The 16074-nt window shown below is 38.6% G+C and overlaps 1 protein-coding gene across 1 annotated transcript in view; it reads left to right on the top strand.

Annotated features, from left to right (window-relative positions):
* Positions 1–2504, top strand: part of RRP41 (3'-5'-exoribonuclease family protein) — a 170466-nt gene extending 167962 nt beyond the window's left edge. The window contains exon 12 of the mRNA XM_086484102.1: positions 2433–2504. Within this exon, the coding sequence (XP_086340228.1) occupies positions 2433–2489 (57 nt within the window). The 3' untranslated portion in view covers positions 2490–2504. The remainder of the gene's footprint in view (positions 1–2432) is intronic.
* The last annotated feature ends 13570 nt before the right edge of the window (positions 2505–16074 follow it).

Raw genomic sequence — 16074 nt, 5'->3', positions numbered from 1 at the left:
TTGCTCTCAATTTTTCCACAGCCAGCAGCCCGGTGCTGACCTGGCTCAAGTTTCGAACACATATCCCCTGACAACGTGGGGTTACCTTCTCAACTATGCTTTTCAAAGTTCCTTAGCTTGATGATGGCAGACTTATATCGTCAGGCTCTTGATTCTCTTGTACTTGTGTATAAAGACTGTGATGTACTATGAATGGGAATTATACCACCTTTTCATTGACATAGTTTCAAGGGTCTTTTGGTGTATATGTTATATTGTTATTGGAACACACACACACACACACACACACACACACACAGAGGTAATGCTACTAGCTTTGTTAAATCATGCCCTCCCTTCCCCCTAAAAAAACTACCCCTTATCATCTTATGATTCCCCTGCATTATTATTCTCTCTTACCCTCATTCCAGCCATATACAACTAGGAACCTACCCTCTAGGTGGCTAGTCTTTTATTTTTTACATGGTCGCCTCTTGAAAATTCCTCGTCGGAATACACCCTTGATTGGTGTCTTTGGAATTTTTTTGACACCAAGCTATATAGTTGGGATTAACACCCCCCACCCCACCTTCTATAATTGGAACTTAAATTTTTTGTGGGACTATTGCCTTGTGGAGTACGGACTTATGGTGGGAGTGCTGCAATTACATGGGACTCTTCCCCTTGCAGGGCGCTTGCCTTGACACTTATTAGCTCATGATGTGTGTAGGGCTTTATGACCCCTCTCTAGTGCACATGCATCATGGCATATCACGTTCAATATTTTGCGCTATTGATTCTCCCTCTTGAACGATCTCTCTATAACCTCCTGCATGCTTACTGCTTATAACAATCCACCTTGTGCCTAACTCAACCCCTAACAGGCAAAGATCATGGTGGCCGCCTCTCATGTTCCTAGGCCTTGGGAGTTGGGATGAACCGATTGTGCTGATTGGGAGGATCTTCTAGACGGTGCAATCCTTGAGACGCTCCACTGTGTGACTTTATATTTAAGGAGGCAAGGATTGCTTTGGCCCCTCACTTAGCCTTGATTTTGCATTTTGTGTGTGTATGTGCGAATAGTGAGAGAGGGATTTCTGTCCACTTGCTTACCGTGGCCCGATATGGAGTTGGTTGAAATTGGTGCACTGTCTCACGTCGGTAAACTACTGAAATGGATTTGTTCTACAAAATCACATTTTGGTCAGGTTTTTTGACTCTGCACTAGCTAAAAAATGGAGTCTCATTTCTTGGAAATATGTATCATTGATAACTTAGCATAATAAGAAGGGTTTTTCATACATGTTCGTTTTCTGCATCATACTAAACATTACACAGGTTTTGTTCTGCATAGAGTAATGAGTTGTTAGAATGGATGAATGTGGTTATCTCATGCGAGTACTAGGTTATTTTTCCATGTTACCATTTGGTGATTATGAGGAAAATTTGCTTCTATACCTACCTTGGTGTGTACTAGGCTATCGGATTGTCTTTTTCTATTCTGCTGCGTAATCCAACATAGCTTAAAGTTTGTTTACTATTGCGTTGTTGCCGTACTGGTAGTGTTGCTTTTTTGACCCTACGATACGGTGGACTAGGTGTTGTACTGCATACTATGTTTTGGGTTTTTTTTTTTAAAAGGGTGTTTGAAAGCACTTGGGGATTGTTCTTGAAACACCTCCAGGCTAGTTTTATGGCTAAACAGACTAAAAATAGTAGGTTATTTTCACATATAATGTATAGCATCATAACATTTGATGGTTTTCTAATGTGGTTAGTCCACTTTTTTTGGTTTTTTCAAAGAAGAGAAGGATTGGTACCACGGTTCAAAATTTGGTCATATTGATTCCTTTTGGCTTGATGTACTTAGCTGTGTTGATGCCTAAGCCAAACACGAGATAATTTTTTGTTGTATAACACAGTAATTTGTGGAGCCTTGTCTGATACAGAGGATACGACTAATGAGTTATTCTTGGTTTTTTTTCCAAAGGATGGAGGCAGTAAGAGTGATACTGCATGCACTTGCTTGGTCTGGATGAGTTCTTGGACTAAATTTCTTGCATTGTGAAAATTCATATCTTTGCAATATATAGTATTATAGGGCTGATAAAAAGGTACAAAATAGGGCTGAAATTGAAAAACTTGGATCGGAAGGGGTGGTGGCCTTTTGATCAGAATGATATGTATGTAAATATCTGTATGACCATATCTACAATTACTACCAAAATTTTCTTGTATCTGAAAGGAGTGATGACCTTTTTTACTACAAGCATTAAAATGAACTTAATAAGAACAAAAAAACACCTTTTACTAGAATTCATGATTACTTTGGATGATGATTTTAAGTTAAAAAGGTTGTAAGTTGGACATAGATAACAACTGATATAGTCCATTGAAACGTGTAAAATGCGTTCAAGGCTAACATAGTTGTTGTCTTGTTTGAATGGATGCAGATGAGGACTCTATCTTGTCTTGGAATTTTTTTGACTTATGCTGTTGTCCGTCCTTGATGTACCAGACTCTTGCCACTTCACGGATCAATCTAGATATATCTACCTTTGTACTTAAACACTAGAATGGGACCTCATTCTTATAGCTTTGCACAAAAATGATTCAAAGATTGAGTTGTTTTTGTGCTACCCCTGGTCACTTGTCTAAAGCCAGTTGTCTTTTGAACTTTTATGTCCATTTGTGTTTATTTATTAGAATAAAACAGCTACACACACATACACACACATGCACTCACTTATCTCCTTATCTTTCATTGTAGAGCTTGCATAAACTTACAATCTTTGACATAATAGATCTTAAACACCACTTTTGCTCTAAAACAATTTTCTTTGTTACATCTTGCACGTACATGCTTATTAGAGGTGGATAATCTCATCATAATGTATATTTCAGCATTGTTTATTCCTAGCTGGATGGAATACTTGTAAATTTGTATAGCATATATTTAGCAAGTTTTTTTATTATACAACTTACAAATGTTGAATTCATATGTTTTTTCCTGAGTAGGTCTCTAACATGTCATGGTACAAGATGACCTCCTACTATGTTAGTTGAGTGGTGATCTTTGTAACAATGGCTCAAGGAGCTGGCATAACATGAATCTCTACAGCGTCACAAAGCTCTTCTCAAGCAATGCGGATTCCACTACACCAAGAGCAAGAGCCATTATGCTGACATGGAGATATCCCTAGTAGGACAATACAATAGTATTAGCAATACATTCTCTCCTAACATGAGAGCACCCCCACCAAAGATATTTTTATGTGATAGGTCAACCCATGAGCATACCATGTCATGGAATGGTATATGCAAGAACTATGGCTGCACTACCCCTTGTAAGTTGTTCATGAATGTATGTTGATCAAAGTCAATGAGAAAAAAATTGGACTTTTTTTCTTGTTGATGTCTAAAAGAACTCTAGCTCTACCATATTTTTAGCTTGTTTGGTAAGTTAAATAACACTTGTAATAATTTAAAGTGTAAATTTATTTTGTTTGGTAATATTAGGTCTCCCCAATCTCAAAAAAAAATTCTTTTAAAACATATTAAGTGCTTAAGTGAAGGGTGAGTTTAGGAAATGAAAAGACACACGAAGGTGGAAAGTCAAAAGACATATGAAGGTGGAAAGTTAAAGACCTTTGTGTCCATATAAAGAGGTGGTTATTTCACATTATTATATTTGTGTTTCTTTTCTCCTTTATTTTCCCTTTAATGTTTTCTTCTCTTTGATGTTTCCTCTCTCTCTCTCTCTCTCTCTCTCACACACACACACACACACACACACACACACACACACACACTTCTATGGTATTTGAAACCACATGTGACTCCTATTGCTATAGTGTCCAACCAAAGGTATCTTGATTAGCAATAAGTTAATTGTTCACCTATCAATCACCGCTATACATCAACACCTCTATCTCAAGATTTCCTTTCTTTAAGTCAAGCTTATCATAAGCATACTAGTATGGAAACAATAACATGTTATAAAACAAGAATTTAGATTTCTCAACTTGTGAAACATTGTTAATGAAGCAGGATATGTTCAACATCCCTAAATGATGCCATCTTGACAAAGGTTATGATCCACATTAATAAGAATAACCATTAATATTTAAGTTGCAATCAAAATATTTCTTGAATTTCTTCTTGGTGGAGTGATTTAAGACTTGAGACTTTAAACATCCTAAAGGCAACCGATAACAACAAACTAGAATATCCGTAAAGCTCAACAGTGTTTCTCAAATCTATATGAAACTTCAGTACTCTAAATTAAATACTCTCACTCAATATGATATCATTTTTTAAAAAAAATGTTTATATTGTACCAAAATGAGTATATATACAAAAGCATTTATAGAGGATTCCAACCTCATGATAAAATTTACAAAGGGAGACAATGTTGTTTTTGCTAGGCTTCTCTACAAGTATTTGTCTTCCTAATCTAGAGATTCATATACACTTGAGTCTTTGTGTGTGTATGACATTAGGGAAGATTGAAGTACTTTATGAAGGGATTTTCTAATAGCTCCTAGAGAGTACGTATCGGTTCAAGTTTCTATAAAGATCCTACTATTGTTATCAAAATCTTTTAACATGGTATTGTAAGGTTCTTCACGGGCCAAGAATAGAGTGTTTTCCATCTTTGCACATGGTTGCTTGCTCATGTCCCCTCAAAAAATTGGACTCTGTAATTAAACACCAGATTTTGTGAGCACAAAGGGATAAAGTAAAAAATGATGTCATTCTAATAATCTAGTGAAAACTATACAAAGAAGAAATTAGAAGGAGAATATTTGATAGCTCTCCATAGATAGAGTAACTTACTTGCATTGTGAGACTCAATCACATGCTATGCAACCCTAGATGGTGCACCAAAGCAACAAAATATCACAACCCAATGTTATGAGGATATGTGCTTACTTTTGATGATAGACGTGTAAAACCCTAGACTTTGAAATCCTTAAAGAGGTTGAATGTCTCCAGCATGATAAACTTAGAAATGAAGATGATGTTAAGATTTGAATGTAAACTACAAGGATAGTTTTCTTACCATTCTATCTTTATGTTGGAGGTGAACCCTTGCAATGCCCACTCACCATTTACACCTCATGTTGTTGTGGTATGCAATAAATGTGAGCTCATACTTTTGCCACCTTTGAGAGTAGAAATTTCCATGTATTGTGAGTGAATGAAAGTAGAAGGAGTAGGATCTTGTTTCATGCTACAATGGAGGTGAGAGGAGCCACCTTGGTGTGAAAATATGTGTTGGGCAAGGGGAAGAGATGAGGGAGGATCTTGCTTGGCACTGCAATGGAGGTGGGAGAAAGCTAGCAGAGAGAGAAGGTTGGTAATGGTTGTTGCAGCAATGGAGATCTTGGAAAAGGATTTGTAGAGACTTTGGAGGGTGGAAAGTGAGGTGTAAGACTACCTTGTCCCCTAATTTTTTGAGGGTATATAATGTGTACACCACCCTCTTCCTATTGGCTGGCCTCTAATTAACCTTAATCCCAAAGGGCCCTTAGAGGGTTCATATTTTTCATGATGCAGCTTGCAACAAAAGAGAAAGGCCTATCAGCCTTAAATTGTGAGGCAGTACCATCTAACTAGACCCAATGTCATTTTGGAGTGGCACATTCTCTTTGTAACTAGCCACAATGTAGCATAAAACAATGTTGGACAAACAATGTGTCATCATGCACCTTGTCATACGATATGAAGAAGCAAAATTTCTTGACTCTTTCCCCTTCCCTATGGTAGTAAGTTCTGTGTACAAAAATGGTTACTTGAATTGAGTGCCAATGCATAGATTGAATCTTATTTTGCTCCTTGAATGCATAGTTTTTTGCAAAATCTACAACAAAACAACCACATCATCAAGAAATCTAAGAATACAATCCTTCAACTGTTGTGCTTGCCATTGAGATACATACTTATGTTTGATAAAAACCATGAGCTTGGTCTGTAAGAGTTGAAGAAACTACCAACACTGCATTTCTTTATTCACAAGGTCTTTTTTATTTTTTTGTTTCCATGCTTATCTGCTATCTCTACATATACAAACAATTTTATGGAAATGTTCTCGCTTGGCATGTGTCTCTAAGTAGCATGTTTCTAGTTTTTTCATACCAAATTTCTTTCATTCTCCCATCAAACACTCCCTATTGTGGTAACAAACATCTATTTGATTTGGCGGAGAACCGACTCCCATAGATGTGTGACACCTTTGAAAGTGTGACATAAAGCCATGCAACTCATGCTAGCTTCATAACCTCTCACGTAAATATTTCATGTACATTTGCATCCATGAAGCTTGCATGATTGAGACCGAATATAGTTCACTCAATAAGATAATCAACATATTTGGGATTTTAACTAGCATATGCAATATGCTAACTAGCACATTCAATGTGTCAATTAGAAAATATATTATGCTAGTTAGTACATACAATATGCTAACTAGAACTTATAGTATGCTTCCATGTATGGCTTGTGTACTTATTAGCATTACTAATATTATAACTTGCACACTTAGTGAGCTAATTAACATATTATATACTAATTAGCATTACTAGTATAATAACGAGCACACTCAGTAAGCTAATTAACACACTCAAAATTTTAACTAGCATCTGCAATATGCTAACTAGCACATACAATATGTTAATTAGCCAATACAATACGATAATTAGCACATGCAGTATGCTAACTATCACTTACAATATGCTTCCATGTACGGATTGTATATTGATTAGCATTACTAATATAATCATTTTCACACTTAGTAAGGTAATTAACATATTTAGGATTTTAACTCGCACACACAATATATTAGTTATCAGATACAATATGCTAACTATAGCACTTATAGTACGCCTCCATGTATGACTCGTATACTAGTTAGAATAACTAGTATAATAACTAACACACTTAGTAAGCTAATTAACATGTTCAAGATTTCAAGTAGCATATAGAGTATGCTAACTACCATTATAGAGTATATCATAAGCTAACTACCATTTAACTATTGTTTTCAGTATGCGAATTAACACAATGTTAAATAATACTAGTATGTTAATTGTTAAGTTTCACATGCTTATTAGTGTACTTAAATAATGGTGCTTTGGTTAGATCAATTATGTGAGGTTCATCAAGGATGTGTACAGGGTGCTTTATGTAACTTTTTCTTCCCATTCTCTTTTGACAAACATCCTTTTTTTCAAGAGATACACGTGTCTCATTCCTCCAAAATGAGTAAACTAGCTCTTTCATTTCATGTGGGATTGTGGTACGACAAGCATGTTTTTGACATGCAGCCAATGAAAACATTCCACCATCAACATTTGATGTCACCCACAATTTAGCCTTGTACAAGGATCGAATGAAACTTTAAGGACTCTTGCGACTTTTGACATATGCATGTTCTTCTTCAAATTCAACATCATGGACAATGTTGGATTCTTCAAATACAACTCCTCATTACAACGTGGTTGCTTCACAAAAGCCAAGGTGATGCAAACGTTGTGCATAATTGCACTTTGAATAATAGACTTCTCTAGTGAAAACTTTGGGTGAATTGCTCACAAGTTAGGATGATGAGTGACTAGATTCCAAATTTCTTGCTTGATGTCTAAACTAATGTCTTTGGTCGTCCTCTTAAACATTGCCACAATCTCAAAGGATATTTTCTTCTTCTTTTCCTCATCAAAGACAAACTATCCAACCTCAACCTGCTTAAGTTTTTTCTTCTCTCATTGTTTCCTCTTTCTTTGTCTCTCATAATCCCTAATGATCGTACAAATTAGATCCTCTGAGTTGGGATTCATCATCTAACATTTGCTACCCTTAAACATGCAAGTAAACCTAGAAAATCAGATTGCAAGGTATAATCTTCCATAACTCTATGAGATGGGGAGGGAGTGGGCTACATGGAGAGAATGCAAGGCATAGAAAGTTAATTATTTTGAACAAGAGGGAAAGAGAGAGAGGGTGAGGTTGTTTGAGTAGCATGAGAGAGAGAGAGAGAGAGAGAGTATCCACTATCCCACAACATCAATAATTTAGAAGAATGAGCATTATCTTTGAACTTGGAAAAAGAATAAACATAATTGTTACTTTTAACTTTAAAATGAACATATTCTTGAGTCTTCAATATATGCTAACAAGCACTACTAACTAGCATTGTCCCAGACAACATTTTTTGTGCACGCTAACATGCTTGTACCAAAAACAAGGAGATCTCTCATGAAGAAAATTTGCCCAAGGAGGGGGAAAGTCCCTGGAGAAAATAGAAATGCCTGACCTATGAGGCTGGGTTATAATTGAAAGTATGCTTTTAGAATTGCAATGGATACCCATGGAATGTTGGGGTTGGCATATATGAACTAACAATAAAAGCCAATGTTGTACTTCTTGTTGAAACTTGGGAGCATGATACACAAAGGACGATCGGGTTGGAGGATTATAATGTACATTCATTGATGTGGTCAAAGAATCTCAAGCAACAAAGAGGAGAAGGAGAGGTAGCATGTATGATTAAGAAATGATCGGAAGATTTTGTATCAATTGTGAAAGATGATTAGCACAAATGTTAAGTATGGATAAATATTATGACACCAAAAAGGACATCTATATTTGTATAGCTAGTTGCTACATTTGTTATCATGATTCCCCCTTTCATGCTTGCATGGATAGAGATCATCCATTTCTTTAATTTAAAGGAGAACATTGTTTATTAGAGAGACATAGGTGATGTTATTGTCTTAAAGGATATGATTGCTTGCTGAAAGGGTGGTGGTAATGCGTGTGCTAGTCTCCACCCAACCGTGCTATCTTATAGCCTCCCCCTAGCATACACACTCTCCGATCGTGCCGGTGGCCTTGCTCATAGGACCCATGTCCTTACATTAACCCCCCTTGGAGAATTGTTTTCGTCCTCGAAAACGAACGTAGGAAAACGTTTCTTAAGTGCGGAGACATTCTCCCATGTAGAACCTTGTTCAGGTCTATCTAGCCATTTTATCAACACTTGTCATCTGACATGATGTCTGCTGTGAAGCTCATGAGAATCCAAAATCTTTTCGAGCTCATGAGGAATGCTTGGCGGTTTGATAAGGTCAACCAGCACACCTGTGTCAATGACATTATCATTCTGTCCTAGCTGTTTTCGTAAACGGCTAACATGGAAAACATAATGAACTCGTGAGTGCTCTGGAAGAGCTAACTTATAGGCCACTTGACCTATACGTTTGAGAATGGTAAACGGTCCACAATAGCGTGGTGAAAGTTTAGCAACTTTTCCCGTCTTCAGACTTTCTGAATGCTCCGGAACTTTGAGGAAAACCTTATCTCCTTCGAAAGTAGCAAGACATCGATGCTCATCTGCGTACTTCTTATATCGATCTTGAGCTTGCTTAACATTCTGTCGAGCAACTCAAAGCATGTCAAAATGGTCTTGGATAAAATCATTCACTTGTTGTATCTTCTCCTTAGCCAACCCCACCGTAACGGGTGATCTAGGTTGAAATCCATACAAAAGCATAAATGGACTAAACCCTGTAGTCACATGCTTTGAACTATTATATGCAAATTCCAATATAGGTAAGTAGTCTTCCCAATTGGTTTGCTTCTTACTAACGTATGCTCGTAGCATATCTTCTAGGACTTGATTAACTCTTTCTCTTTAACCATCCGTCTCTGGATGATCAGTCATACTTAGATTAAGTTTAGTTTTCAACTTTTGGAACACAGCTCTCCAGAAGTGATTATCGAACTTTCGATCTCTGTCACTAATGATACTAGCTGGAAGACCATAGAGGTTATATATATGCTCTACAAATAACCGTGCTAATTCCGGTGTCTTAACCGTAGTCTTAGTGGGAATGAATCGACCCATCTTTGTGAGACGGTCTACGATTACCCAAATGACATCGTGGCCACGATTTGTAGTAGGTAGTCCTACTACAAAATCCATAGAGATACTCTCCCACTTACCTTGTGGAATCTCTAAAAGATGTAAAAGGCCACCTACCTTGAGGTGCTCTGCCTTATTAACTTGGCACTGTTGGCAGTTTAGTACGTACTCTTGAACATCATGATGTAAGTCCGGCCAATAAAATTGCCATCAAACTAAGGCATACATCTTACGGATACCTGGATGACCAACACTTGGACTATCGTGATACTCAAATAAGATTTGGCACCTAGTGTCTGAGTCCTTTGGCACACCTACTTTACCTTTGTGGAGTAAGTAGCCATCATCAATGGAAAAATTCTTCCATTTCTTAAGCTCTTCCTGAGTAGGGGTAGAGCTCTGTGTGTTGGAGTTTCTATCTGCGCATGCAGAGACATGTTGATCTGGCTGTTCAGAGACATGTGAGTGTGAGGGATCCCTATTTAAAACTGCACTCCACACTTTAGCATATGAGTGATCTTGTGCACACTTGCCACGTAATGACTCCAAAAATCCACTCTTTAGTTCCGTGAAAGCAAGTGAATTAATCTGAGGCATCCGACTTAGTGCATCCGCTACTACATTATATCACCCCTTGCGATATCTTAGCTTACAATCATAATCTTGAAGGATTTCTACCCATCTAGCTTTATGGCCCTTCAAGTCTGTTTGAGTAGTAAACCATTTGATACTCTCATGGTCAAAAACTACTTCAAACGCGGCACCATATAAATAGTGTCGCCATTTTCGTAAAGCATGAATTATGGCATAGAGATCTCTCTCATAGACATAATAATTCTGTTGAGCTCTATCTAACTTTTTACTTTCAAAGGCTAAAGGTCTTCCCTCCTGGAGAAGTACCACACCAATGGCTTTATCACTAGCATCAGTCTCTACCACAAACAACTTAAGTGGGTTGACGATTGCTAGGATGGGAGCAGTGGCTATAGCTACCTTGAGCTGTTCGAAACTGCGTTTTTGTCCTTCTTCCCAAGAAAACTTCTTACCTTTTGCTTTAAGTTGATCCGTCATAGGAACAGTGATTTTGGCATAGTCATGGATATACTGTCGATAAAATCCAGCCATGCCTAAAAATATTTGAAGCTCCTCAATGTGGCCATCGAAGAATGGCAGCGAACTTGTCAGTGTCCATCTTGATGCCAGAATAAGAGATCACATGATCGAGGTAATGTACCTCTATTTTACAGAAATCACACTTGCTTTGCTTAGCATACAGTGCGTGAGCTCGTAGATGTTCAAACACTAATCGTAAGTGTTCTATGTGTTCATCTTCAGTCTTACTGTAAATGAGAATATCATCAAGGAAAACCACAACAAATTTTCCAAGATAGGAACGTAAGACACTATCCATGAGTGTCATAAATGTACCTGGAGCATTGGTTAGACCAAAAGGCATAACCAAAAATTCAAAATGCCCGAACTGTGTTCTAAAGGCAGTTTTGGAGATATCTTGTAGTAGGATACGTACTTGGTGGTATCGTTAATGAAGATCTATCTTTGTATAGTATCTTGCCTCGTGGAGTTGATCAAACAACTCATCCACTCGAGGCAGAGGATACTTGTTCTTGATGGTTATCGCATTTAATCTGTGATAATCTACGCACATGCGCATAGTACCATTTGGTGATGCCCAAGGCAAAGTGCTAGGTCTAATGAAACCATGAGCGAGGTAGTCAACCAACTGACTCTCAACCTCCTTGGCTTCTTTAGCACTCATACGATAAGGTGGTTTACTCACCGGTTTAGTGCTTGGCAAGACATCTATGCCATGTTGCACATCACGTGTAGGGGGTAAACCCACCGGTGGTAAATCACTTGAGAACACATCACTATACTCCGTGAGTAAGTGAGTCAGTTTTTGCCGTGCAAAAGAAGAAAGTAAACTAGAGTTATGCTGGGATGGAGAATCTTGTAATTCCCGTAATGTTTGTTTTACAACAGTTTCACGTTGCTCTATAGAATTAAAATTGAGAGCACTTTGCTCGTTAGATTTGTTAACACTTTGTTTATCAGTAAAATTCATTGCACTTTGCATACCATTACTAGAATTCACTGCACTTTGTTCTTGAGAATTCACAAGACTTGGAGACAAGCAGTAACACAAAAAGACTTCATCTATTAAATTTGCTTTCTGCAAAATAGAAATCTCGACTGTACATATAAGAGGTGCAGATGGTATAATTTTCTCACCAAGCAAAATCACATGTTTACCATTGGCCATAAAGGATAAGGAGTTGTGTTCATAACTAGTGTGCAATGTGTTTCCTAAACCATGCAGCCACTCCCGTCCTAAAACTACATCAGCACGGTCCATGTTTATAACTTGGAAGTCAAGGGTCATCATATGATCTTGAACAATAAGCTCAACCCCTTGAACTACCGTGTCCCATACTTCTTTATCATTCCCAGACATCTGCTCCACCACATACTTGTGAGAGCAGGGAGTCTGTGTAAGCTTCAATTTCTTGACTAGCTTATAGTTCACGAAGTTATGAGTTGCACCATCATCCACTAAAATACGAACACGTTGTCCGTTAATAGTGCCATGCATGCGAATAAAATCATGGGGGCCAAAGGTGGACTGCCACATTGAAGCAGGCACACAACACTTGTGCTTTTCTTCCATATGAAGAACCTCTACAGCACAATATTTAGGAGATGAATCTATTGTGATGCGTTGCACCATGTGCATGGCTTTTTCTTTGCCTTGAAAAAGAGGACAATCTTTCTTGTTATGTTGGTCCGAAAGACATCTAAAACACAAATTATGTTTCTTTCCACGCTCAAAATCAGCAGTGCTGAGAGATCCACGCGGAGTATCTCGTGATTGCTTAGGCTTCTTAGCCTCTTGTGGGCATGGAGAGGTATATTGTCTCCTGATCCTCTTGGAACGTGTGGGAGATCTACCTCGCCATTGGTTCTTAGCAACATTGCGCTTAGCAAAACTATTCTTAGAGTAGGGAACATTTCCTTTCCTCTCTTGGTCATCATCATATCTTTGTGCATGACTAATGGCTTCTTCCAAAGTTTTTGGATGTTGGGTCTTGACATAAAGACAATAGTCTTTGTCAAGACCCCTATTAAAACCCCGTATCTTTTGGAATTCATCTAGACCTTCTAGTTTTAATATGATTTCCTGATACTTTGAAAGGTACTGTGTGAGAGAGAGGCTAGACATGAGGCATGCATCCCATGCTAACCAATTCTTATCTTCTTCATTGGAGTCCAAAAACTCTTTGGAGAAAGAAGCTTGAAACGCAGCCCAAGACGGAGGACGAGCATCTATTGGAAATGTCATCCACCACTTATAGGCCTTGCCTTTAAGAGATAGACTTGTTTCCACAGCCGTCTTTATATCCGGGGTGTGTCTCAATCTATGAATATCACTCCATTTGTGTAAGAACGTATTGACCGCATCCTTGTTACGATCACGCTCTTTCCTGTGAAACTCAAGAATGGTGATATTCTTAAGTAATGCATTGCTACCTTCTGCATCTTCTGCAGCACTTGTCTCTTGGACTCCTTGAGTCGTGCGAGCTTGGTTCCCTTGAACCGTGCCACTTGTGGCTCCTTGAGTTGTTTGTGAATTCATAAATTTCACAAGTAACTCTGTAAGATTGGTAACATTTGCATTGAGTGTAGAGAAGTTTCTTTCAAGTACACTTTGGTGATGTTCCAAAGTCTTGAAAGAATCCATATCTACAAGCCCATGATTTCCTAGATCATCATCATCATGCATATTAGTGTCAGCAGCACCCGTGGTGCCCTGATTTTGATCTACTTGCTCAAAATCAAACGTGTGTGTAGGTGGGATATCCTCATTGGCCATGGTAAACACACACTAATACAAAGAGAGAAAAAGAAACGACAACTTGTACGTTGAGAAATTGAAGTCTTTGTGTTTTGTATGCTCCGCGGTTTGCGTTACATGCAAACCTTGCCTTGCGGGAAGTTGAGTGCTTCACTTGTCGTTCCTTGTAAGAACACCGTTGATGATTCTTCACAAAAACTCGTCGTTTTTGTGAAGGCTTTTCTTCACTTTGAAGCTACCTCCTTGAAGAAAAAAGAATTTTTGGAGGAAAACTTGCCAATCTCCAAGAAGTGAAAAGGAAGGGTAAAGCTACTTCCTTAAAGTTTTAAGCTTTCCTTTTCCTTCTAGTTTTCCTTTCAACACAAGTAGACTATCTTTCCTTGTTATACACAACAAGGGCCAATAGCTTGATAGTAAAGTGTTGGTCTCTTACCCTCATGGGATGGGTTCAACCCTCCTTCATGCAAGGGTGAAGCGGGACTTCCTACGGGCACAGCCAATAGAAGCCTTCAGAGCCTCGTTGTCGTCGAGTTACCGGTCGAGTTTGCCTTGGTCGCCCGCGGTGTAGATAGGGCGGCCGCAGTCGGCTGTCGTTGTTTGACTACGTGCTACTCGCACAAAACACTACGCCTGTCTTCTTTTTGCTGCACATCGGAGACGTCGCTGTCTGCAGAACGTGGGGGGGAAGCAGGGCGTCGCACGCACATGCAAGCCGCTTTTAGCCTCCTCCCAAAAATGCTCGGATACCAGTGAAAGGGTGGAGGTAATGCCTGTGCTAGTCTCCACCCAACCGTGCTATCTTATAACCTCCCCCTAGCATACACACTGTCCGGCCGTGCCGGTGGCCTTGCCCATAGGACCCATGTCCTTACACTTGCACAAAAACATTGCAACAAATGATAATCAATAATTTATTATTCCATACATTCAAGGGAGTTAAAGGAAGTTCACTTACATAATCAACTTAATGGATGAGAAAGAGCCAGATCACTATGGAAAATTACTTTTACACATGTGAAATAGCAAGAGTATGTTCATTGTTGGGGGCAATCGTAGCATAGCCTAATCTACCCAAGACCAACAAAATTATTAATCCTAGGATTGGCAATCCCGCTAGGGTATGAAAGCACGAGCATCAGATGTATCGAATGAGAGGATTCATGAGTATGCTCATCCAATGCAATAGAGATTAATCATTAATCATTAATCACTAACTCTAATCACATCATCAACCAAGCATCTCCTACACACATTAAGCCCACCGAAGTTTGACTTATCATAGACTAGAAACCCAAAGCACACTAATGATAAGCACACACTAATTGCATTGGTGTTGGCCTCTCCAATCACCACATGCCAATCAAGGCACTTCATCAAAAGCTACACACACAAGGTGAATGGTGCTAGAGTTTCATAAAATCTATCCACACACAAGCAAACAATAGGGCACCCACACTAATTACAGGATTAAGAACCAACTTAATCAACCTAATTAGTAATGTTAAACATCGTAAATTGAATGCTCATAGAAGGATAAAAGTGGTTAATAGGTAAGAAGTCATCACACACATTCAAATCTAGAATAATGAGAAAGGTGAAATTACTTCATGACATAATGGAATAGAAGAATTTTGTAGAGATTAGATTAATAAAGGTTCTCTAATTACAATGGATTAGCACTAGCCTCTTAAGCATGGGCATTAAGCTCAAGGCCAGGCCATCCATAGAGTGAACACTCAAGAGAGAGAGAGAGAGCTCTCAAAAGTGGATCCTCAAGAGTGGATACTCAAGAATGAAGCCTCTTAAGCATGGGCATTAAGCTCAAGGCCAGGCCATCCATAGAGTGAACACTCAAGAGAGAGAGAGAGCTCTCAAAAGTGGATCCTCAAGAGTGGATACTCAAGAATGAAGCCTCCTTGGATAAAGGCTTCCTTATAAAGGCTTTCACCACAATCCCTTCTACTATGGGTTTAAGTTTGAGCCCTCTAGCTAGCATATACAACTTTGGAACTCCCAATGAGCCCAAGACCTTATACAAAGTGAGTAGAAAATATTAGTCACATCCATAGCATATCTCTCGCTTGATGCATATTTGGTGTAGCCTGTGTTAGCCGCTGCTAACATTTCCCCCCTTCCTAATTTGGCGCACGTCCTCGTGTGTCGGTGAAGCAAAACACGGTGACATGGTAGAAAGCAAGTCCATGGAAGAAATGTTGAGCTGCAAAACATAAGAACAAGTAATGATAATCAAAGGCCAATAAGGATAAAAACATGAAGTACAATGGACAATCATGCAAAG

This window comes from Adiantum capillus-veneris, chromosome 2 (assembly GCF_014529385.1).
Source record: "Adiantum capillus-veneris isolate H3 chromosome 2, ASM1452938v2, whole genome shotgun sequence".
Taxonomy (NCBI): domain Eukaryota; kingdom Viridiplantae; phylum Streptophyta; class Polypodiopsida; order Polypodiales; family Pteridaceae; genus Adiantum; species Adiantum capillus-veneris.
This window is presented reverse-complemented; position numbering and strand designations above follow the sequence as displayed.